Here is a 26,658-nt window from a genome sequence, read left to right on the forward strand (position 1 = left end):
TTTAAATTGCTCTTATTCTTTATATGCATCACAATTCTACCAGAAAATAGCATATTTTATTGGCTAATGTATTATCTCCTGATTATTGTTATGAAAACATAGGCAATACAGATTACAACTTGAAGCAAACACAGGTATTGAAAAGCACTGTAGCCAAGTTAGAAAGATAGATTGCAACCTATAGCCATGGAAATGTCTAATGAATCTAAGGATTTCAGGGCTTGAGATGGTAATGAAGAGGGAAAACCAAACTTATGCTGACTGAGTTCAAATCCTGCCCCTGTCATTTACTAATTTAAAAGCGTGGACAGAGTTTTAAAATTTTCTCTCTTTGGCAACTTTAGATACTATTAATACTTACCTCGCAGATTTACTTTGCAAAGGAAATCAGAATATACTTACAAGTTGTTTGAGAGCACACAATTTAAGCTCACTATATGTTCTAGTCCTTGCATTCCCAATGGGGATGATGCTGCCCCCAAAGGGACCACAAATCATTCATGGGGTGAAACAACCTTATACTTTTTTATCTTTACAGAACAGATACACACATACACACAGTATATGTATGGTGTGAAAATGTCATGGGGAAGTGAGGGACAGTTAAGGAAAAAGTGTTTACACAGGCTCCTTAAGGAGAAGATTATATAACAAACATGAGAAACACTAGATGGTTTATTTATTATACAGAAGCTCAATTGCCAAGAGATTTGCCCAATTCACACAGGTAGTGGTACGCTCTCGGTTTAATGGATTTTAATAATAGTATTTTTCCAATTGGGTTTTCAAAATCATACTTCATAAATTAGTCATAGGAGTTAGTCCCCATCCTGTTAATAATAAAGATTTTTGAAGATATAAATCTGTGTGCTCTCCGCTACCCCCTTCCCAAGTCTGGCACAATGCTTCTGAGTTGGGTCTGTGTTAGACCCCACTGGTGAAGCCTGGTTAGAAGCTACTAATTTATAATATCAGCCTTGACTTATAGTATACGAATAGGCCTGTGAGAAAGGAGATTTCATCATTTTTCAATGCCAACGTTTCAATTTTTAATTTTTGTTTTATGTCTAAAACTCCATAATGTAGTTCCTCATATAATAGAAATGACTACTCTACATTTAAAAATTATTATGCAATGTCTTGTCCCTATCACTATTTTGGGATTTTGAGAATCCCATGAGCCTTCCTTTGAAATTGAATTAACTTGTTTAGTTTAAAATGATTTGCAAATTTGAAGTATCCATAGCATATGCTACCAAAGACATCGAGTAGATGTCTTTGCTTTTCTTTCCTTTAAAAATAGGATGATGTGCATATTTATTTTAGGGACAAATAGTTCTTTCTTGACTCTCTAAAATAATCACATTTTTAAAAACTTATTTTTCAACTAGAGTTGACATATGATATTATATTAGTTTTGGGTGTAAAACATAGTGATTAGACATTTATATATCTTTAGAAGTAATCATCCTGGTAAGTCTAGTACACATATGACACCATACACAGTTATTGCAATATTAGTAACTATTTTCCCTATGCTGTACTTACATTGTCATGACTATTTTAATCTACAAGGTATCATACTAAGTGAGATAAATCAGGCAGAGGAAGACAGATACCATATGATTTCACTTCTATATGGTATCTGAAAAAAAAGTACATGAACAAATGAAACAGAAACAGGCTCATGATACAGAGAACAAATTGGTGGTTGCCAGATGGGAGGGGGGTTGGGAAGATAGGTGAAAAGGTGAAAGGCATTAAGATGTACATAATTTCGGGTATGGCTTTTGTTCCTTTAGAAAGAGTTTTAAGCTTCTTGTTTAGCAGTGTTCTTAGAGGACTATGTCGCCTTAGAGAATATGGATTTCCTGTTCTTGCTCACATTTTTAAGACTTCTCATTCAACTCATTTTGGGCTTGAGAGACCCACCTTCTAAATCAACACAGATAAAGGTCTGACTTCCTTTGTTCTGATGAACTAAGAGGGCATCTTGTGACCAGTATTGAAGTCTGAGAGTCTTGACCCTGCATTCTGTCACCTTCTTCTTACCTTTCTTACCATGTCTTCCTGTTCCCTTTCCTCCTCTGAGAAATCCTTACCCCTGTCATGCTTTTTTCTATTTTTAAAACATCCTTCTTCTTTCCAATTCTTGTCCAGTGGACCTAGGGGCATTGCTCTGGAACTTCTTTCCTTTCTCAGTTGATGGGTTCGATAGGGTTGGTAAGGAGACAGAACTGTGCTGGTGATACTATGTGTACCCAGTGAAAGGTGAGCTTTGCATACACTTGTTGCCTTTTTCCAGTTTCAGAGCTGTCTAAATAGTTTATTTTAGCACCATTTACTCTAAGAAAATCTTAAAAGAGGGGAGGGGCACTTATTGCGAACTCATTGTAATTCATCAGGAATAGCCCTAAACCTAAATTTAAGATGAAAGTAATAATTAATATAATTTCTTTCTGTTCTTTATTTTTTAATCCTCACTCAAGAATATGTTTATTAATTTGAGAGAGAGAAACAGACAGACAGAGAAACTGACATCAGTGTAACAGAAACATACATCATTTGCTTTTGGTATGGATGCCATGACTGGGGATTGAATCCACAACCTTTTGGTGTATGAGATGATGCTCTAACCAACTGAGCCACCCAGCAAGGGCTATAATCTAATTCCATCTACTCCCTCATACCTTAAGTAATAACCATAAGTACCTGTCAGAATCACATCAAAAATACTAATCTCCCTCCTCATTCTCCTTTAACATTTGCCTTTACTCAGGTTTAGCCTTTACTACTGATATTTAAAATTTTTTTTTTCTACTTGATCTCACTTGAAAAAAAATTGGAAATGGACTCAATGTCCACTTATTTATTTTTCTTTTATTTTAAGGATATAATTTATTTTTAGAGAGAGTGGAAGCTAGAGGGAAAGAGAAAGAGAGAAACCTTGACCGGTTCCCTCTTGCACATGCCCCCAGCTGGTGACCTGGTCCACAACCCCGGCACATGCTAGGAATCGAATTGGCAACCTTTAGCTTCACAAGCCAACATTCAAGCCACTGAGCCACATCAGCCAGAGAGAATTTTTCTGATAAATCATTACTATTACAGCAGATTTTCCTATTATAATTTATTACAAATACAACATCTTAGTATAGTGTAGTGTTAAAGGAAATGGGCTTTTCAGAGCCCTCGTTCTGTGTTTATTACTTATTAGCTTTGTTGTTTTAGGCAAGTAATTTATCTCCAGTTATCTCATCTATAAAATGGGAACAATAATTGCACTTACCTTGCAGTGGTTGTAATGAATAAATGAGAAGTTGTATTTAAGTGCATACCACAGTGCCTAGAAACAAGTGGGCTGTCAATATGTATTAGCTATTGTTCCTAACATTAATTAGTGAACTAGACACTTGCAGTCATTCTTTTAGCGCTTGTCATTGTTCGTATGGGAAAAACGATCCCAGGTTGCAGAATGCTGATATGAAGAGGCTCTTGCACTAAAACCCTTTTAATACTTGCATCTCTCTGACATTGCATATCCTTGACACCTCTGGAGATAACTTTATTTATCTCACTGGCCTCTTTGCCTTTTCACTTTGTCCCTTTGCCTGACTACTTCCTCATCTTTCACTCATTCTCTCTCATCGTTGATGGTATTTTTAAATCTATAAGGTATAAAAGATGCCATGTCAGACAGCTCTTGTTCTTTCCACCCTTTCCAGACCCGTGTACCAGCTCTTAGCTAGAAGTCTGGAAAACAATTGGAAAGAAATTCTCAAAACTGGAACAGAGGAGATAATACCTGAAGATAGAAATATATCAATTTAGATCTGAAAACTACTGTGTTTGTTCCTGAATTATGTAATTGATTTATTTGGTTCTAATTACTTTCTAAAATTGTATATATACTTCATATCTTTTGTCTTCATTTTTAGTCTGAATATTGTTTTTCATCTTTGGCTATAGTGTTTTTCTGTAACATTGAGAAAAATCACTAGCTGATAGACATTTTCTAATTGGCTATGTGAAATGAATGAAATTTGGAGAACTTTTCAACATGTTTGGCATAAATAATTATGCCAAATTTCACATAATCATTTCTAATTGCAGGGATTATTTTTAGATATTAAATTTACTGTATATACACACACATCCTCCTGCCAAATTTTATTGCACAGTACTTGTCAAGAGAGTTACAATATGGCTAAATTAAGCTTTATTAGATATAATAGGATGAGATGCAATTTAATTCTTTAAACTGTGTAAAAGTGCTGGAAGACAGATTTGTTTTTATTCTATCCGCTAAGTTAAAAGAATGATACATTATTTTGCAAATCCCAGTAGCAAAAGGGAATTGAAATAATACATGAAGCTTCTTGAAGGAAAATAGCTCTCTGTTTAAAATTGTAATATTATTTATCTTTCCCCTTCAACCACTTGACTCTTTCAGTCTGCAGAAGAGGCCTATTTATTTTAGCAGTGAGGTGGATTGAATTTCTGCCAAGTCAGTGTACTCACTAAATGAATATGTCAGAGGCAATATTATTTTTCAAAAATCATTTAGAAAGCAGCATTTTTGCATAAGTAGGCTATTCCATTAGTTTTGAATTAAATCTTAGCAATGGTTGTTTCTATTTTTGTTATTTCTTGGGAGCCTGTGAAATGGCGGTGGGGAGGGGCAGGGTGTTCCTGAGTTTTGAGTTGAAGTTCCCTTTGTGTTTTTCAGTACCTGCACTTTGTTAGGAAAATTGAAATGAAAATAACTTATTTGTCTAACTTCTTTGTGCAGGCTGATGTCATTCTGGAAATCAGATCTGTTATGTAAAACAACTAAAAATGGAATGTGTTGTTTGTAGGAGTACTTACTACCCCTAATAGAAAGCTGGCAAATAATCTAGGTTTTACAAGTTCTCAGGAAGTAGAATCAACTTTATTTTCTTTTCATCTCCTTGAAAATACGAAGAAAAAAAAAACACCATCTTGTAATTAATTCCTTGCACATTCAAGAGACTTTTTTCTGTCCAGAAAAAAAGGTGAACTCCATTATATGGAGGAATTACCTCAAATACTTTGTGAATTTTGAAAGACCAAACATTTTTCATTCAATAACAGATATATTAAAAAAATAAGGAAATGCCATTGACTCCTATGAAACCCTTTTTACTTTAAGCAAATATAACTTAAGCATTTTTAAGTAAACTAGAGAGAGATGCCAGGTTATTAATTATAATTAATTAAATATTATTTTATAGTTTCAGTTTAATTTCTTTTTGGGGGGTTAAAGGGCATTGAAGTTTAGATTTTACAAACTGGCCATCAGTAGGGGCAGGGAGTAATATATTTGTACTGAATCTTTGCCAACTTATTTCTGTATTAATTCACATTAGTTTGAATTAGAACTTGATTTAGTTTCAAAAATAAAATGTGAAGGAACTCATTTTTCTTTACAATGGCAGTCACATGGTAATGATCACAACAGGCATTTTTCTTCTTAATTACAATTCATTTTGATTGAATTAGTATGCTCATCTGAAATTACCTAGTGATTAAGGCAAATCATGAACTTTGTACGATTCTAGAATTAAGAATAATTTTTTAAACATTCAACATATCATCTACCCAGCATATTTTCCCTCTTATTAATCACCGTGCTGTTCATGGAGTAATTCATTATTTAGGGCAACTTTGCAATTGTTAGTAACAGACTTTCACATTTCTTGTAAGGCAGGTCAATGTAATAATTTCTTATTGCAGATAAAAAGTTCCAGGTTAAGTACCAAAATACCAAAATATTAATGATTATTGCTTATGTACAATTACTTATAATGCTGTAATATATTCTCTAGGATTTAGAAAGCTACTGTGTAGTGATGTCAATGTGTTATTTTGGCTCTTGAATACTTTATGTCTGTGGGAGTTCTCCAGAGGGGCCTAACATTGCTGCATACAAAGGTTAAAGCCTATAAGACCCTGGGTAATTGCTTATTTAGTCAGGCAGTTGGTTAACACAGGAATGGCAGAAGGCCTCAAGGCGACATCTAAAAGGCAGCTGGAAAAAGTGGAACAAGGGACGAGCACAGCCCTGCATTGAATAAGTACACTGATTAGAGCATGACTTCATTGCATTAGAGAAGACAGAGTAAGTAAACAGAATTAAAGTCATTTCAGTCCATAGATTTCAGAGAAAGGAGTGCAGGTAAGTAGACAAGCAACATTTTTTTTTTCCTATGGACATCATGGCTGGAGTTTGGCCAAGAAGAAACGAGGCTTTGTAAAAAGTAAAATATACAGACCAACCAATTCCAGGTGGCCCAGGTCATGGTCTTCACCTAGCCACCCCCAAATAATTTTATTACAGCATGAATAGCTATGAATAAAACTAGTAAATATTCATCTGAAGTGGAGCAAATTTCGGTTTCACTATCACCTGCTTAGTGGGGGAGGTCCAGGGAGAGGTTTGGAGGAGTTTTGGAATATCAGTGAAGGAAGAGAAGGATTCAGATTTTATTTAAAGGGTTAAATGAAGCCTGCAGCTTTCCTAGGTGGATATCTTTGGTCTGTTTTGGCTCTGGCTGACGCCAGTTGTGGTCACTGAGATTCAGAAGCAAAATCTCCTTAGTATAAATGACCTCATATATCTGGTCTGATGCCTTCATTCCATGAAAGGAAAATTAAGATGGCCAGGTGGACGTGAATCAACCACCTGGGACAAAACTTTGGGCTTGCTCTGGATTTACTGAGTGAATTTGGAAAAAGTACCTAATGTCTTTGGTGCCCATTTTTTCAGTAAAATTGCTGAATTAAACTAAATTAATTAGCTCGAAAGCTCCCTTCTAGCTCTGACAGTCAATAGTCATAGAAATATCCTGTGTTTACTGTTCTTGGGGAGATGACCAGCTAAGTGGTCTGAAGCTGGTAAGTGCTTTGTGATTTACTCATGATTTATTTGTAGAACGAATGTAGCCCAGGGGGTCTGAGATAGAGATAGGTTGACCCAAGTGTATTGATTCAATGCCTAAATGAAGCATCTTAGACATGTCATCTCGGACTGAAAGAATTTATTGATATGGATAAAGATCTACTGTCTGTCAAAACAGCAGGTGCTGGAGAGGCAAAAGTACTCTGACAAATGGCCTCAGTCCCACCCCTGGGCTTCTATTATGTCACTTAGTAGTCCCCAGGGAAGTCTCTCCCCATTCTCCAGCGCACCACGTCTCTCTCTCTTACTTTCAAATCTTAGTAGTTACATTAGTCCTAATGTCCAATAGTCAACTAATTGACAGTTAAGTATTTATCAAATTATTAACCCCACAATTCCCAATAATCCTCAACAGCCTTCCAAAAATAAGCCACATAAGCATATCTGTACAAACAAACACAGCTTTAGGACAAGTTTCCCAGTCTCTTGTCAATTGCACTGTCAACCTGGAGCCTTACGGGCACAATCTAGAGCTTCCAGTGAGATTTAATGCAGATCTACTGTGTGAGTGGCCATTGCACTGGTGGATTGACTAGTTTCAACACAAGTACAGAGGTTATAACAGCAAGTGTCTTCTGGGCCTTGCTGTTGAGAGGTTTGGGGTATCTTCCCAGCATTGATTATCAGACACTTGAGCTCTATCTAACTGGTGTTGCAGGGAGAGAGCCATGGAAAAGGGCAGAGAAGCAGCCGTAACAGCTTTCCAGTCTTGCTGGAGCATGTGGATTCATGTATAATTAGTGTCAACTCACACTGGAGTATGGGCTCCACGAGGGCAGGGATCTTGTTTGTTTCACTCACTGTTCTTACTTCAGCACCTAACACTATATTAACAGATGGGAGGCACTTATCAATGTAGATTGATTGATGAATGAAGAGACCTCTTAGTGCCGTGGTTAAGAGACAGACCCCTGGATCCAAATCCCAGCTCCACTGCTCACTAACTGGATATGTGGGAAAGAGAGTAAATATTTCTGTCACAGTTTCCTCATTTTTAAACTAGGAATAATAGTAATATATATTTCAAGGGGAAATTATGCAGGTTAAATAAACTGATATTTATAACTGGCACCTGGCAAGCACTACAAATATTTATTAAATAAGGAGATTAAACAGCTTACGTGCCCCAGTTCCTTTTCCACCATTATCGAGGTTTTGTTTTTAAAACTAAAGTTTGAGTTTGTGAGAACACAATATAATTAGAACGGGCCTGGACACAAACATACTTTTGCCTTAAGACCTGTGGCTATGCAGCATGCTCTGAAGCGTCTCTTTGCATCAATTTTGTTAATAAGCTACTTGACTTATTCTGCTTGACTTAGAGCTCCTTGAAAGCAGACACCGTTCAAAAGAGCTTGATTGAGAGTGGCTGCTCAGTGGTTTTAGAGTGAATGCATAATTTACTCCATGAACGGCTGTCTTGTGTGACTTCTCTTGCTCACTCCTGGAAAAGAAACCCCAAGCCCCTCCCTCCATCTTGCAGGTCCTTTGTTACTCACGATCCGTCAGTGTCACATGATCATCTCCAGTCCTGGTCACTCCAGCCTCCCCATCCCACTGTTATCACCGCTGGCACTATCCGTGTTTGATTATCAGCTCTCTTCAGCCTCCCTTTTGAATTCCCCCAATACCTGTTCTCTATGCCTTCCCCTGTCTCCTCCACTGACTTGTGACCTTTGACATTTACATTTGCAATCGTCCTTTGCCCCTGTCTTCTATTTAAGTCAGGTCGAATCCCTTTGTTAAACTGTAAAAGAATCAATTTCAAACACAAAAGATTTTTCTCTGCAACCTTTTATTTTTCTCATTCACCCTCACAATTACCGCAGGCTGCTCCATTGTTCATTAGAAACCGCCGCCCCCCCCTTTTTTTTTTTTAATTTCCCTCATGGTTGTACCTTCTTCATGATAGTATTTAAAAATTTTATTTTGCTATTGTTTTGGATTATTTTTAAAGTTCTGTTGGTCAGAGCAGTGATTCAGTGCCAATTTTACATGATTTAATTCACATCTCATATAAAGTGTGAGGGAGCAGGGCGGACAACATGATTCGCCACCCAATCCTCACACCAGTCTCTGCCTTTGAAGCAATTCTAATCGACTTAACTGGACGGAAATAACATAGGACATATTTAGACATTAACACAAGCCAGTCCATAAGATAAAACCTTCTGAACTTAAACCATTTACTCACAAACTCTGAATTGCTCCCAAACCTTCTTTATGGGGGACTGCTCTGTACAAGTGTAGGTATGCATTTGGTGTTTTTTGTTGTGTCATCTCTAGGTTTCGCTCTCTTAGTTACTATTATGTTTTAAACTTCACAGGAATCAGGCTCTCATCTTGTCCTTTACCTGTGTGTTTTCGGTGCCCAGATGGGTCTGCGTGCAGAGAGCTTTTGGTGAATGCCACTGATACACAGGTGGTTTCTGCATCCTGAAGTGACCCAGTTCTAGGGGTGCCCTGGGGGCAGGGGCACACCAGGGAGAGTTCAAGTCTCCTAGTTTAGCAGTTTCTGTGGCTCCTTAGACACTCCTTGTGTCTGGGTAGCCTTACTAATGAAATTGACTTTTAGGGGCTAATTTCGCAATCATAGATCTTGATTATTCTTCTTATTTTAAGAATCATTTTTCTTCTGTGTCTTTGCAAGCTCCACTGCTCAGGGGAGTAACAGCAGTAGATTGGTTATGCTAAACACCCCACCTCAGGGGTTTAATTTTGATTTTTTCAAGCGATCCAGTCATTTATACAGTCGAGATGGACTCATCTTGAAACTTCACCTAAAGCCATTTAATTTTTTTAATCATAACTCTAGATAATTTGTATCTATATTTTTAGTCCTCTTTTGATTTCCAGGGAATACTCTGTGAAGCAAGAAACTTAAATGCATATTCTTTTTTTACTGCTTTTTTTGCCTTTTCTCATCCCATTGCTAATAATGTGCAATTCAGCAGCGAGTATTAGAGAGTGCTCCATATTTTGTTTGCATGTACCCTGTTAGCCACCAAGCTGTTATGGCCAAGGCAAGCATGCAAAGATAGGGACAGTCCTAGGATAACCGGAGAATGCAATGTGGTCCATTATTTTTTTTCTTTTTTGTCCTTCAGTCTTTAGACCTGTGGAAAAGACATTATGTTTGGAACCTGCCCCTGAAGCCTCTCAGCTCTGCAATATTCCCTGCTCTACAGACTGTATAGTGTCTTCCTGGTCAGCCTGGGGTCCATGCATCCATGAAAACTGCCGCGATCCCCAGGGGAGAAAAGGTGAGTGGCTTGTTTGTGTGTGCTTCATTCACTTCCAGTGTACACACACATACACACACACACAAACACACATACACACACACATATTCTGGTAGCTAAGTAGCCGATTAAACCTGCTTAAGACAATGTTTGTAAAATTTAGATTATCAGCTCAAGCCTGACAGCATTCAGTTATTATGGAAGCCATTGGGGACATTTCTATGAACACAGACTCTCACCTTGATTGACCTTCCAAGTAGTCTCATAGCTAGTGAAGTGACTATAACTCAAAAAATGATGTAATAATATTTTATACATGTAATGGTATACTGAGGAAATTAGACATGATTTCTATAAACACATCAGGAAACAAATGTTTTACATATCTGTTTTCAGATTTCCACATGCTGAATTGGGTGTTATAGTTCACATTTTCATAAGGGGCATTTATGTATGTTGTTTACTTTCAGATGCCCTCAGCCTTAAGGTGAAATCTTAAAACTTTATGTGCTTAACTTTGTAGGGCTCTGTAATCTTGTTTTCTTTTATTTGCTGTTAAAAGTACACAGCTTCATCTTCAACAGTTCGTTTCTGGTGACATCTTGACTTCTCTTTCATTGGCTCTTCAGTTTACATTAGTATGATGTCCCATTACATGGCAGTGCTAAAAAGAAATACAGTGTAAGGTAAAAGGAGGCAGCCTGGCTTCCTCAGCCAGGTGTCTGGGTAGGTAAGGGAAGCAGTTTCTCACAACCTTGAATGGGTCAGATAAAGTAATGTTCTCAATAGCCTTGAGACTGGGTCTCATACCCCTGAGTCTGAGTTCAATAAACTGTTCCCATAGCCTTGAGGGAGCTCTCATGAGTGGTATGAAGCTCTGTTGTAGAAGATCTGTTGGCACCCTGCTGGCTTTGTTTGTTTCTAGTATTTAAAGGGTTAAGGACTCCCTGCTGGGTGCCATGCAGGGGAAAGGCAAGGGCCACGCTGGGTGCCATGCAGAGGGGACAGGTGACATGCAGTGTGACACGCAGCTTGCAGCGTGCATGGATCGTCCACCCTTAAATAAAGGCATGCCAGACATCCCAACAGCTCTGTGAATATTCTTCCATCTGCACGAATCCCGTGAACCTGTCCGGCCTTGAAAAGTTGCAGCACAGCAGTCATGACTCCGTACTTGTCAGCTTCAGAACTCATTAAATCCTTTACTTGTTGCATTTTGACAAGAAAAAAGTGATCCAGCACTTGGCCCTTCCTGGGGACTTGTTGCACTTGCTAGAACTTGTATGAGTCATGATGATACCCTGCAAGAGAAAATGCTTCATTGCTCCGTACTTGTCAGTTTCGGCACTCATCATGAATTCTGGAACAAATTAATGACAAGTACTGGTGTACCATGGTATTCCCTTTATTTAGAGCCAAGGACATTTGAGAAGTTAGGTTGTGTTTCTTAAGCACTAATTCTAGTCATTCACATGCAAAGAAGGAATACATGAGGAATGTTTGATGTTCCGAAGCTGGTGCTTTCAGCTAAAATTTGGGTCCATTTGAAACACCTATTTCAGCAGTGTCTGCAATGTACAAATGCACCTTTTGTGCATGCTCATGTTCACACACTATGCCCTTGGGCTTTTCCCTTTATTCTGACTCTTGTTCTAAGGCAGGAGAGAAGGGAATGTACTGAGTCAAAAGCAAGAAGTAGCTAATTTTAATTTTGTTATCGAACAATAGAAATCTCCATCTCAATAGAACCTGGGGGATGGGTGGGGACTATGCCATTTCCTTATTTGACATGTAACCAAAACATTCTTCTAGCCTTGCCAGCTTATGGATACACAAAATTTCTCATTAATACTAAGACCCACAGTCAGTGGTTTTATGGTCCACACATACATAATTAGACCGTGTAATTGCACATGAGACTTCTCAGTGTGACTTATGTGTTCTTAGAACCAGCCCTTTGATGTTCAACCTGTACCATTCTCTTCTGTTCAGAAAATGACTTGAGGTTGGACTTAGGCTCCTTGGCCACAGTGGCATGGCTCTCCATGCTGGAGCAACTTGGCTGCATTGAGTGTTATCTTCCTTTCTTTTTTTTTAAACCTTTGTATTGTATTTTTCCATTACCATTTAACCCTCTTATACTGCCCCCACCCTCTGCAATCACTAGTGTGGTGATTACATTCCTTTATTTTCAAAGCTGTAGAATCTATACCAGGCCAAGTGGGCCTTATATCATTTGGGGCAATTTTGATTATAGGTGACAGAAACACAATTCAAGATGACTTAAGGCAAAAGGGAGAATTTATTAGCATGCAGAGCTAGAAAACAGAGGTGAATATGGGGCTGATCCAAAAGTATCAATGAGGTTATAGTGTAATCTAAAGAAGGTCCAGCTGCCTGCTGCTATGAAAGCCAATACTCAAGAAGTAGGTGCTGTTGTAACGGAAAGGGTTTATTTTTAGGTGTCACTCACCTGGAAGATGGGGGACTCATGTTTCAAAGCCCACTTCCTGGGAAGATGAGAGACTTATTCCTCAAAGCCCATCTGCTCTTCTCAGGGGAGACAGAAATTTCTATAAGGAGGGGGAAGAGAATAGAACAAAGAGACCAAGAGAGGAGGGTGGAAAATTCTGTATGTGCAGATGAGCACAGTCCATTCCGATAAGGCAAGTGATGGTCCTGTGTGCATCACCCTGGCTTCACGTCATCCTGGCTCCATGGCTGAAGGTCAGAAAATCTCCCAGAACTGTGATGTTTGAAGGTTGGGATCTGTATCTTTTGAAGTCAGTTCCTAGGATTCTTATATAACCCGTCTACACGCTATGTATTAGTCAGAGTCAGCATTATAGAAACAATGTCAAAAAATGGTGGGTTACAATTCCTCACTATTATAATTTTTCACTCTTACAATAGGTCTGAGTCTTTCTCATTTTTTTCACTTTATCTTCATGATTTTCTGTTTCTATAGTCTTCTATTCTTTTCTCTTCACCTTTAAAATCTATATCTCTGTAGTTTGGTTGTACCCTTCTCTGATTAGGTTCAGTTTAAGGCAGGCCTTCTCCATGGGATAAAGACCAGATTTTTTTTTTTTTTTTAACTACTAAACTTATATTGCGCATCCTTCTTGTTGGTAGATTTTTAACTAACATATGCCTTTTAGTGATTATTCATTTTTACAAATTACAGGGCAACAACAAATTGTCATAACTATTTAAAACACTGATTTGAAATGTCTATTTCTTAGAATTGGTTGACAAAAATCTAGCATTAGCTATTGTTCTCAATCACTTCAGTGATAAAAAATTGTTTCCTTCTTCTTTCAAGGCAACATAACTTTCATACATTATTTTATCCAGTTGACATTTGATCTTAAATTAGGCAACACTAGCCCTTTGGGGGTGGCTCAGTTGGTTGGAACACTGTCCCATACACCAAATATTGCAGGTTCGATCCCAGGTCAGGCCGCATACCTAGGTTGTGGGTTCAGTCTTTGGTCAGAGTGCACATGGGAGGCAACTGATCGATATTTCTCTCTCACATCAATTTCTCTCTCTCTCTATCTGTATCTCTCTCCCTCCCTCCCTTCCTCTTTCTCTAAAATCAATTAATATATCCTTGGGTGAGGATTTAAAATAATTAGACAAACTCTGTTATCCTAATAATCTATGTTCAAGTAACATAAAACTCCATTTATGATTTCAGTAGAGCAGATTGTGAAAGTCTCTCAATTTCATTTAAAGTTTCAGACATAAGATAACATCAGCATGGTCTACAAACTGGAAATTGGAGAATGAGGCTAAATTTTTTCTCTTGTTTCTTAGGCCCATTTTTTTTCATATGTTTTAGGTTTTTAGATCTAATTGTGCCATAAAAATCACTAAGTACATTTTATATAGATGTATTTTTTTTCTCTAAAACATTGTAATAGAATCAACATAGAGTCTTATAAAGGATGGCATCTTATTTTAATGGTCAATTATTGAGGTATAATTGTATAACATTGTTGTATACATGTTGTATACCTATAACATTGTATAATTTTAAGGTATATAACATGATTTGATATGCATCTATATTGCCAAATGATTACCACAATAAGGTTAGTTAACACATCCATCACTTCACATACCTTTTGTATGTGTGTGTTTGTGTGTCTATGGTAAGAACTATTTAGATCCATTGTCTCTCTCTGCACCTCCCTCATATTCATTACAGTGTTCTTCACAAGAGTCAAGACATAGAAACAACCTAAGTGTCTTTTGACAGATGAATTGTTAAATAAAATATGATATATATCTATATACACACACATAAATACATATGTACACATACATGCACAAAGGAATATTGGCCATAAAAAGAAGAAAATCCTGCCATTTGTGATAACATGGATGAACCTTGAGATCATTATGCAAAGTAAAATGTCAAGAAAGACAAATACTATTTGATCTCACTTATATGTGGAGTCTTTAAAAAAACTGAATTCATGGAAACCAAGAGTAGAATAGTGACTGCCAGGAGCAGGCGGGGGTGGTGGGGGAGGAATGGGGAGAGTCATTGATCAAAGGATACAATCTTCCAGTTATAAGATGAATACGTTCTAAGAATCTAATGGATAACATGTGACTACAGTTAACAATGCTATATTTTACATTTAAAAGTTGCTAAGAGTAGATCTTAAAATTCTCACTATCAAAAAAAAAAAGATAATTTCCTTTTTAAATAGTAAATAAAGTAGAAAGAAATTTCTTTCCTCATAGTTCCAGGAAGAGTCCTGGCGCTGAATCTCATTGGCTAATATGTGTCACATGCTGCTATTCCATGATCCAATTGCTCTGACTGGGGGCTGTGGGGCTGGAGTGACCTCATCCACTGAACAGACAGCTCCATTCAAGCTTTGAAGACAGAGCGGGAAATAAGCAATTCCCCCAAGGACATATGAGATACTGATACTATAAGAAGGTAGAAGCAATTCTCTGGTCAGACTTAACAGACGTTTATTGAATGTTTTGTCCCCTTTGTTCTGGACCACAAAGCCTCCACAGAAATTCATTCAATCATTTTTGTTTTTTTCCTAACCTGTGCTGTAATTTTTGTCACTTGAGCCCAAATTTTCACAGAAACGTTTGCAAAAACCTGCTCTTTTAACTTTAGTCTTCCTTTTCCGCATAATTCAGGACTGGTCCATGGAACTCAGCTGGGAAACATACACCATTCTGACCCCTCCATTTGCCAAATTTTTTCCTCATTGGCCCCCATTCCCCTAATGTAGCAGTCAACTCCTGTGAATATGGCCTGCTCCACTATTTATTAGATACCATCTGCTGTGGGTTACATTGTGTCCTCCAAAAAGATATGTTCAATGCTAACTCCCAGTACATGTGAATGTGATCTTATTTGGAAATGGGGTTTTGCAAACGTAATCAAGTTTAAATGATGTCATATATAATTAGAATAGTCCCTAATCCCGTGACTGATGTCCTTTGGACACAGAGAAACATACAGAAGAGAGTGCTGCATGTAGATACAGAGGCACAGAAGACATAGGAGAAGGCCACGTAGAGACAGAGACAGGCATAGCAGTGATACATCTACCAGCTGAGGAATGCAGTGATTTCTGAAAACCACCGAAAGCTGGGACAGGTGTGGAAGCAGCCCTCCCTAGAGCATTCAGATGGAGCATGCCTCCATTCAGATCTACTGATGCCTCCTGGATTTTGGGTTTCTAGCCTCCAGTTTGTGGTACTTTGTTTTGACAACCCTAGGACACTGATCTACTGCCCACATTGCATCAGCATTTAGGCTCAGCAAGAATGCAACACTTCATAAAACATCAACACAGAAGTGTAGGGAAGTAAAGCAATTTGTCCTAAATCCCATAGTGATTTAATAGCAGCCACATCTGCAACAAGGACATGGAATTCTGTCTCTTCAGTAGAGTCTTCCTCAAACACTAGGCTCCCTTAGTGATTTTCTCTATAAACTTAAAAATGTTTGAATCAAGACACAGGATTATCCCTGAGGTTAGCAGAGAAGCCCACTGCCCGTGTGCACCTTGTTGGCCAGTGGGAACAATTAGCCCTGACAGCCAATCATTGAGCTGATGAAGGAGACAAGGTGTGGGGTCTGGGATGCCTCTTTGCACTAGTGCCGTGGCTTTGGAGGGAGAGAGAAAATAGATGGCAGTGTGTGAGAAAGGGAGGGTTTGCCAAGACTAGTCTGAGAGCACCAAGTAACTGGGATATGTATTTTGTGTCTCAAACAACAATATTTTCAGAAGAAAGGGTAGAAACAGTAGGGCTTCTTACCTGAGTGTCACCACAGCCTACTACAGGGTTCAGGACAGGCTGGGATCAATAAGAATTAGACTCTGTTTTATAGGGCCCATACTGAGGTTAAATGACCTGCTTTAGGCACTAAGTAATTGCAGACAGGAAAGAGCATAAGCATAATGATTATTATTCAGGTCTGGGAGTGGGTTAGTTTATAAATTCTCCCCTAGAGCAGAGAGAATTTTTGGAGAATTTTTATTTTTAACATCTTGCTAAGACCTGCCAGGACCACCTGCCTGCAATCCTTTTTGGGAAGAATAAAGAATGGTTTTTTCCCCTCTGGAGAAATGATTCTGTGCCTACCAGGAGACCAAGCATGTTATGATGACAGTAAGTAATCTTCTTGCTATTTCTACTGACTTGTGAGCATGGGGTCTGAGATCGTCTCAATCTGGGTCTGCCTCATGGTGCTACCATGGGTTCTGCCAGAGTCACTGACTGGCACACACTAAATATGGCTTAGAATTCCATGGAGGCTGGAGTGCACAGGCTAATGCATTAAACATCACAGAACACGGGACACAATCAGAATTGTTTAGCTTCACATTTGAATTCTCTATCCCAAAGAAATGCAGAGGATCTACTAACAGAAATCTAGGATATTCATACTTTCCTAAATTTTATATCTATATCTAATCTATATCTATATCTGTATCTGTTTCTATATCTCTGTGGTGTAGGATTTGAGGAAAAAACCAGAAAACAGCAAGAAAATAAATGTTGAAAGCTAGAGATAATTACTTTTTTCTCCTCATTAATCTTTTTCTCAGCTACTGTGTTACAACTTTAGCATGTTCTTTTTGTTCCCATTTTTAAAAAATAGTAGGAAAGGATAAGACAGCATTATATATTTTATTATCTAATAGAAGAACTTAGTTACTATAGAAGTTATCTTCAGATGGCTGTTATTCTTAGGCAGACACCATTGAATAAGGAATAAAGGTTGTGTCTGTCAGCCACTCTGAGGACATTAGAAAGTCAGCTGTGTACACGGACTTAGCACCTCCTATCAGGTCGGTGACAGGTGGACAAGAACAGTACTCGGAAGGCTGGTGCTTGTCAAGTGAGGCTAGAACACCTTTCAGAGGGATTTAAATTGGATCAGGTTTTATCACTCATTGCTTTATTTTTGATGCATTGCCAAAGAGTTTTAATTAGAGATACATGAAAGGGAAATAACCTGAAAAAAATTGCTGATGGATGAACTCAACCTATAGGTGCAATGCATTTTTAGAAATTACTTTTGACATATAAACATACATTCTTGTCCCTTTCAGATGTATTTTCAAAAGGCCACCTTGCCCACAAAAGTTGATCTCGGAGAAGATGAGCTGATGGAGGCCTCCCGATACAGTGTCACAGTAGATAATTGCTTCGGTGGTAGGACGTCAGGAATTCCGCCCTTCCCCATGGAAAACTGCCCCCCATCACAGCTCCTAAAGTCCTAAATGTCTCCATAGGGAAAGGCATTCTGAAACTGAGAAGCCATGACTATCTTTACAAAGACAGCCTTTTACGCTCTGAGACAAAAAAATCAATGTAGATAACACATTAAAGTAGGAAAATACGTTTTAGGTCTTATATAATACTAATGGGGGGAATTTTCATTTTCTGTCCTCATTGACGAGATAAATCCACCTTTTTTAATGAGAAGTATATAAAATAATTTTGCTTTGTCATAGATAATATGTATAGTAAGAAACAGTGTTTTTCTTTTCCCTTTTTTTTCTGTGTCTGGTGTATTGGAGCTGGTGTGGGGCCACACCTGCTTCTCATCCTCATAATTGAGTTTTCATGCTCACGATCACCCTATCAATGTATCTTCTTCTTTTATGTTTTCACAACAGAGTGTAAGTCAATAAAGATACTATAAAATGCTACCCCTGCAGGGATGGTGGTTTGATTTCTAGAGCTGGAACGAAAGGTTTTATCTGCTCAACTCCTTTGACTCAGAGTTGTCAAAATGTCCAAGGCTGACAGAGATAAGGACAAATGAAATGTTTAAGATGAAATAAGCTTCTGTCATCCTTGGTTTTGCTTTAAATCTGTCCCGATGGAGTCAGTGTAGAGACACAGCATCGGCCATGGATAGCTTCGTCGAGGTTTACGTGAACTCTTCTGGGTCACTAGCACATGAAGAACTACAGTGCTCAGCCCTGGATGCGTCCATCTGCTCCTTGCTCCTTCAGTGTAATCCTCCTTTAATTTGTTCATGGCTTCAGTTAAAAAATATTGACCCCTCGGATACTTGTTCTTCTCTTTTTCCCCCCCCAAGTCTCTATTCACTCTTTTTCTAATTATCTCCAGCAGAATAGACACTGAATTAGTAGACTATCCACCAAATCCTTAGGTTCATAGAAAAATTAAGACCCTACAAGTTTTAGCCTCACTAATGGTGAACTGAATCTGTGGTCAGAAAGTCATTATTCTGACTCCTTCTTGCTATCCAGTGCCAGAAATTCCACTCTCTAATTTGTACATCTTTGATTTGAGGAGATGAAACTTAGTACCTATCAGATCCACCAAATGAAGTGGGGCTAGGGCACCCCGTGCACCAGAGCTGACTTGAGTCCTTTCTTGTGAGGAGGTAACAACTCAGAAAGACCTCAGCTGAATTTCATACTTATCCATTTTATCAGTAATGAGGCTTTCGACAAGCAATAAAACATCTTCTTGCCTTAGTTTTTAAATATGTGAAATGAGAATAGGAACTGATGAAATAATTTTGATGATTTATTAATCTGGGGTAATATAAGTAAAGAGGCTGTCACAGTCTTGATATAGGATAGATGCTTAATTAATGCATGCCTTTCCCCCTTGTTGAACTGCATTCTCTATGAAGATTAGATTTATGGTTTCTGTTCCTCTTGTGGCTTCCCACAGTACATTATAATGATCTACGTAGAGCAGTTAATGTTTATGGAATGATACTATCTGATTAATATGAAGTTTAGTAAACGAAGGTAAGCGGTCGGCTGGCCTCAGCCACCATGGACTTGGCAGTTGTGTATCTTTCAAAACAGAAGAACCTGGGGGAAGCCTGATTTCTAGTGCAGGCATGAACACCAATGTGTGATTAAAGTTAAGAGCCAACAAGGGAATCCAAGGGTTTTGTTTTATGCTGAGCTTGTGCTATGATTTGATCCTTGTTGGAGTCAGGACAAGGGCAGCACAAGTGAAACACTGAAAGAATTTATTAACTGAGGACCTTTAGTCTATAGATTTATGGTGAGATAGATGCAACTTGATTTATAGAGGAAAACTGCACACATCCCTTCAGTGGCATTAAGGTACAGGTATAGGACACCCAGAGTCCCTCAGGGAAGACTGCTCAGTTTCTGAGCCAGTTGTCAAATAATGTAAATCATGGAGACCATGTTGTGTCCTACTCAAAGGTATAAATTAAACAAGCACAATTAGAGATAAGAAATAAGCAGCATTACATGTGAGAATAGAGGTCATCTCAAATGTGTGGGACTCAGGGGTCATTATAGTTGGTGTTTGGTGTAGTGTAGAGCCCTGTATGTTTCAGGTATCTCTACTCAAGGTGGCCCAGGAAGGGAGTTGAGCCCTTCTCTAGGTTTTATTTTGACTGATTAATAATACAGACTTGGAGGTATGAAGCAGGCAGAAGCCATTTTGTTTTGTTTTGTTAAAATGACTAATATTTTCAATGCCATGAGAATGTGATCTCTGATAGCTAAAGGATGCCTTCCCACAGGTGGCTGATCCTTAAAGTAAGAATCTAAGAATCGCTTTTTTAAGGGAGGTCTTGCATTAACCCTAGACCAAGAAAACCCAAACACAGCAGTTATGGCTATTAAAAATACTTGCCCAGCCCTGCAATATTCTAAGGAAGTTTGGCTCCCTCTTGTGGCCTAAAACCATGTATCACTTTGTTCTGGCCTCCTTGGCTGGCTGTGCTAAGGGGAGCCAGTCTTGAGCCAACAGTACCTTGAGCTTGTAACCTTTTCATTTCAAAGGCATAGCCCTGGCAAAACTATGGGAGAGATATACCTGTCTTTGTTACCCATCATGCTCCCTAACTTGTTCTTCTTTTGTTGAAAGGGTGATAGGGTATCTAACTCACATTCTGGAAATCCAATGGCTTCATGCTATCTTCCTAACAAAGATTCTTTATTATTTTACTTACTCCAAGGCGTAAGTGAATAATTTCTTCCTAAAATGTTATCATGCAATAAGATTGGTTTTATTTAAAAATTAATCAAAAGAATTGAATTAGTTAATTGAATTTGGTGTATTAAAGAATGGAACATAAAATATGAGATCCATGGAAGGTAGGTATGGCCTTTGGAAGTGATACATTGTGAGGGCCACAGATATAAAACTCAGACTAAAGAGATTTATCTAGTTCTCAGTCACTTTTCTTTAGTTCACTTTTCTTTAAAAAAATTATTAGTTTCTCTCATTTGAAAATAGAGAGGCTTCATATAAAGACAAAATATTACTTGGATTTCTGACTAAGTCTTAGACAAAATCAGGAGATTTGACTAAAGAGAGTCCATGTTTCCTCAACAGTCAGTGGAAGCTAGAGAAGAGCCAATCTTTTTAGAGCAAGACATATGTGCCGTATCCCCACAGACTCCACCACTCCCTACAGTCTCATGGATTATCCATTTTCTTCGGTTTATAACTGCTTGACTCATGTAAGATTGAGTTTGTGATTCTGTAGGCTTGTAGCACGTAAGGTTCGCTTATATCTTAATTATGATGGGGCTTTGTGCCCTAGTTTCACAGTACTTTTTAAAAAAAATTGAATTAATAGCCCAGGGACCCATGTTTAGCCAGGATTTGGAGCGGAGGGCCAAAGAGCTACTGTCTTCACAAGGCAGGCTGACGGGGAAATATCAGGCCATGAAGCTGTAAACACTCAGGAATATGCCACAGTATAGATATATTTTGACTTAATACAGAGTAACAAGAATGTCAGAAACTACACTGGAGAGAAAATGTGGATTTATCTGTGCTTCAGCTATTTCTCTGAGTGTTCGTTTATTTTTATGTGTTTATCGATACCATTTGATACATGCAACTTATTACATTTTGATTATGTCTGACCTCTTGAACTCCTACGCTGTTATCTTCGGTAGATAGATTCCCTGCTCTGCTTCTTTTCCATTTACTTCTTTCCTCTCCTCTTCTTATCCTTCCCATTCCCATAAAAAAAAAACACATCAAAATACTACATGTTTTAGAGCTGTAGGTATTCAAATAAAATTTTCATCTCTTTGCTAACTGCTGCTTTTTTCTTTTGTTGGATAAGGATGGAAACGTGTGAAACTCTTGTTCTTTCTCTTTCTAGGATTTAGAATGAGACAGCGCCATGTCCTCATGGAATCCACAGGGCCTGCAGGACATTGCCCTCATTTGGTTGAATTTGTTCCCTGTGAGGATCCAATGTGTTACCAATGGCTGACTTCTGAAGGGATCTGTATTCCTGATCATGGAAAGTGTGGGTTGGGACGTCGCATCCTGAAGGCTGTCTGCCAGAATGACAGAGGTAAGATGCAAATAAACAAGTGTTTTCTAAGTGCTATCTGAAAAATAAAAGAACATCTTTGATTCTGCCTAAATGCAATACAGGGAATCTGGAGATTTCTCTGAAGGTTTTAATTTATCAAGGCATAGAATATAGAAATTGTCTGGATAGTCTTCAACTTAATCACCACAAAACAAGTTTTATATGCTTTTTTGGAGATTGCTATGTAACATGCTTTTATAGATTAACAGATAGTACTTTGCAAAAATTTTAGGGCTACCACTCCTGAAAGAAATACTAAACTACATCTTTTCACTTACATAGCATTAGCCTAGAATCAATTCTAGACATATGCTAGTTATATTTCTAAAGAACCATTTTTAAATATAAGTTGTCAAGATTTACAAAACTATTGGCAATGGTGGCTTTCCTTTATCGCCAAGATTCTAGTGCAATAGTTATTTGAAGTAAAATGTGATTTAGGAAATACGTAAGTCACATGGAAATTAGAAAAGTGACATTTTAAAAAACCTTTATCCTACAGTAAAAGAAATTCAGTCTCTTAGAACAATATCGAGTATGTCTCTTAATCAGCTCTGCCATGAGAAGTGCCATGTATAATGCCCTTGGTGTGTGGAATAAAATGTTTGGACTTATGGAATGAAGAAATCCGTAGGACAGAAGGACATTACAGAGTGGATTCAGAATGGAGATTAACATCTACACAGGCTTGACATTCGGCAATGCATTTCCCTGTTTCCTTTCCTGCTCCCAACCCCTTCTCCTCTCTTTCTTTCTCTTCCTCTCCTTCCTTTTCTCCCTCCCTCCCTCCCAACCTCCCTCCATCCATCCCTGTCTTTCCTCCTTTCCTTCTCTTTTCTCCTTCACTTTCTTTTTTCCTTACTCTTTTTTCCTTCCTCTTTCTCTCTCTCAGTCCTTCCTTTCTTCTTTTTTTAATCACTGCTGTAATTAAACAAATATGCATTTTATTAAGTGATATAATTGGTAATTTCTGAGACCAGGTTGTTAATTAAATAGAGGACAACAACAAATTATATTAGCTCAGTCCTTTTTGACTAAATAGTTAAAACAATAGTGGCTTCTAATTTTACCAAATAATTTTTGAAATGTGGGAAATATGTGCAGTTGGTTAACAGAGGCAAATCAGATCACTTTTGTATTGCTTTCTCTTGAATTCAGAAAGAGTAATGTAGAGATGTATAACCTGGGCTTAAAACTGGGGCTCCAGAGTCAGACAGGTTGAAATTTCAATTCTATTCATCTGCTAGATGATTTGGGGGAAAATGTTTAATTGTGGAGGCATCCTCTCATTCATCTGAAGAGCGGGGATAACAAAACCTGCTACTCATGCTCCGAATGTGAAAGTTAAATTAGTTATACAAAAGTGACTAGTGAAATGCTTGGCACATAATCATTCAAAATAAGCTATAAGCATATTTTACTTGTAATGCATATTTATTACTGTCCTTTGTCCTGAGAGAATAGTGCAAAAAGCATTCTTTTATAAATGAAAATAATAATGAGATTTAGAATAACCATACTTCTTTCTCCCAACCTCCAGCTGTGAAAACACGAAAATCATTTGTTTGGTTGAGACACAATAACGAACGACTATCATGCTTTGTCATTTCATAACAGGTGTTAAAGGATTTTCAATGGTATATAATGTCCATAATGATCGGGACTTCTTTCACATTTCATATTGTGCCTTTTACAGTATTACAGAATGTGATATTCATATTTAAAATTAGAAATATATATTGGGTCTCTGTCACAGTTTTTGGCACAGAGATCCTAAAATCCTTGGAATTTCCTGACTAATGAGAGCAATAGGAACATCTTTTGTCATTAAATTTGGTCTCCTATCCTCATTTCCTGAAATTGCTTTCCTAAAGATGAAATGAATATCATCTAATTCATAATAAGCACCTTTCCACCACAACTAGGTTTTTGCTAATGAATTGACTTTTGGAAAACACCTAAGAATGGGGACTGGTTGCCAGAGGAGTCAACCACTGAGAGAGGCTGGAACTTTCAGTTCTACCCCCTAATTTTCAGGGAGGGGAATGGGGTTGGAAGTTGAATCAATTACCAATGGTCAATATTTAATTAATCATACCTATGTAATAAAAACTCAATGAAAACCCAACTAAGATGGGGTTTGAAGAGATTCCTAGTTGGTGAACATGTAGAAATTTGGGGGGAGAGTGGCAAATGGAAGCTCCACACCCTTTCCCATACCTTGCCCTATGCATCTCTTCCATCTGGCTGTTCCTGGGTTATATTCTGTCATAACAAACCAGAAACCTAATGAGTAAAACAGGTTTTCTGAGTTCTGTGAGCTTCTCTAGCAAACTAATGGAACCCAAGGAAGGGGTCTTGGGAACCTCTGATTTATAGCCACTTGGTGAGAAGCCCAGGTAACAACAGGGGCTTGTGATCGGTGTCTGTGGTGGAAGTATTCTTATGGGACTGATCCCTTTACATGCAAAATCTGATGCTATCTTCAGGTAGCTAGTGTCAGAATTGAGTTGAATGGTAAGACAATCATCTAGTGTTGGAGAATTACTTGGTGTTGTATGAGAAACCCCCATCCTGATACACACACCCACACTTCAAAATTGGGTGCAGAACCCTTTTGACAGAGGTATTGTTTTTACCATTCTTTAGCAGTTCTAGAGTTTTATCGCTGTTTCCTAGGAAATGACTAATTTTCAGTGTTGATTTCAGTTTCTATGGGGAGAAATAGGAATCACTGCTGGATCATATCAGTTTCATGAATTCATGTGGGTTTTAAATACCCAAATGACACCATCGTTTATGGAGCAACAGCCATGGTCATGGTTATGAGAACATGCTGGCCTCCTGATAGCTGAAGTAATCTTTTGTTCAGTGAGAAACTGAAAATACGGTCTGGTTACACTTCCCACAGTTTAGCTTCTATGAGATTTGGGATGAGTGATGATAGAAGGTCTGCAGAGAAGTGTTTCTGTTTGACTCTGCACATACTTTTATAGTCTTTCCATAGCTACAGGACTTGACAGAGCTGTTGATACTCATTTAAATGCTTGAAGCAAACCCTAGCTGGTGTGGCTCAGTGGTGTGAGCTCTGGCCTGCAAACCAAAGGGTCGCCGGTTCCATTCCCAGTGTAGGGCATGTGCCCGGGCTGCATGGCAGGTCCCCAGCAGGGGGGGGGCACAAAAATGCATCTGCACATTGATGTTTCTCTCCCTCTCTTTCTCCCTCCCTTCCCCCTCTCTAAAAATAAATAAATAAAATCTTTAAAAACCAAACAAATGAACATTTAAAAAAATTCTTGGAGAGAAAAAGGGTTAATATATATATTTAATAAGTCTCCTGTGATTATTTTTCTTATAACATTTGGTAGTTTTTATCACTCTTGAATTTAATTGTTTCAAAAGATTTTTCCTTCAGAGTTATTCAGAGCTAATAAATGGATAAGACCAAAAGAAACATTAGATCGAGTCAGACTTGAGGCTTGTTATCATTGGCAAGGTAACTTGCTTTCGTCCCTTATCCTTAGGCTTGTGCATATTGACTCACTCCAGGTATCCCATATACCAAAAGAACAGTCAACCTCCTTTCAAAACATTTATATCCCATTCAGATTGTGGAGCAAAGAGATTGCTGTATAGCTGTGATGGAGATTCTGTAGGACGTTTTTCAGGTTTCGAGGTTATTTTTTGTTTCATTTTTGGCATTACTTGTCCACTAGGCAGACATATTTTCCTTCACAGAAGGTCATTCAGACTATTAACTTGAAAATTTCAGAAATCACAATCTATGTCACATAGAAGCCAGGAAGTAACTGATATACCTAAGACTTGTGGATTAGCTCAAGAATGTGATCTGCTTTGGACTACCTAAGACCCAAATAGCCATCTGTGGATTTCTACAGTTATCTCTGTAGATATACTTTAATCCATTTGCTACTTTCATTTATTTCTGATATTATCCAATCAGTCTAAATGAAGTTCCTATTTCTCACTAAGGCTGTGATCGTGACAGTTTGTTAGTCAGTGATATTTATTTTCAGGAAGAAAATTATATAATAATTACATGAATGAATATTCTGATTTGAAATCTAGTTTCCAATACTTGGTGGATCAGCTTTGATTTCTCACTATGTACAACATCTTATCATTAGTATGGGTACATCTTCCCAGAGCAAATGGGAAAATCCCCATAATGCCAGTGGGCAGAAATGGCATTCTAGTGGTTGACAAGTGACCACTACTTATCATCTTTCATTAATGCAAAATGGGTAATAGAACATGGTTATTGGATAAACACCAGACTGCCTGCTGGAGCAGTCAGACCCTGATACCACATTCTTTGCCCCATAATTTGTTAAATAAGCTGTCTTGAAAAAACAAGTGTCTACATATTTCACCAAATATAAAGTATATTTGTATACTTTACAGCATACAGTATACAAAAAGTATAAAGTAAAATATCAAGTATAAAGTCTTCACTTGCACACAAAAAATACACATACTGGTGAAGAGTATAATACATCCAGAAGAATGTTCGCATTTTAACAGGTTCACGGAGCTGA

The 26,658-nt window shown here is 38.0% G+C and overlaps 1 protein-coding gene across 1 annotated transcript in view; it reads left to right on the forward strand.

Annotated features, from left to right (window-relative positions):
* The window catches only part of THSD7B (thrombospondin type 1 domain containing 7B), a 774,554-nt gene that overhangs the window by 251,745 nt on the left and 496,151 nt on the right, over positions 1 to 26,658 (forward strand). Inside the window, exons 5-6 of the mRNA XM_054562681.1 lie at positions 10,090 to 10,245; positions 21,881 to 22,078. Coding sequence (XP_054418656.1) covers positions 10,090 to 10,245; positions 21,881 to 22,078 — 354 coding nt within the window. The remainder of the gene's footprint in view (positions 1 to 10,089; positions 10,246 to 21,880; positions 22,079 to 26,658) is intronic.

This window comes from Pteronotus mesoamericanus, unplaced genomic scaffold, assembly GCF_021234165.1.
Source record: "Pteronotus mesoamericanus isolate MK-2021 breed Mesoamerican mustached bat unplaced genomic scaffold, CSHL_Meso_final scaffold_651, whole genome shotgun sequence".
Lineage (NCBI taxonomy): Eukaryota > Metazoa > Chordata > Mammalia > Chiroptera > Mormoopidae > Pteronotus > Pteronotus mesoamericanus.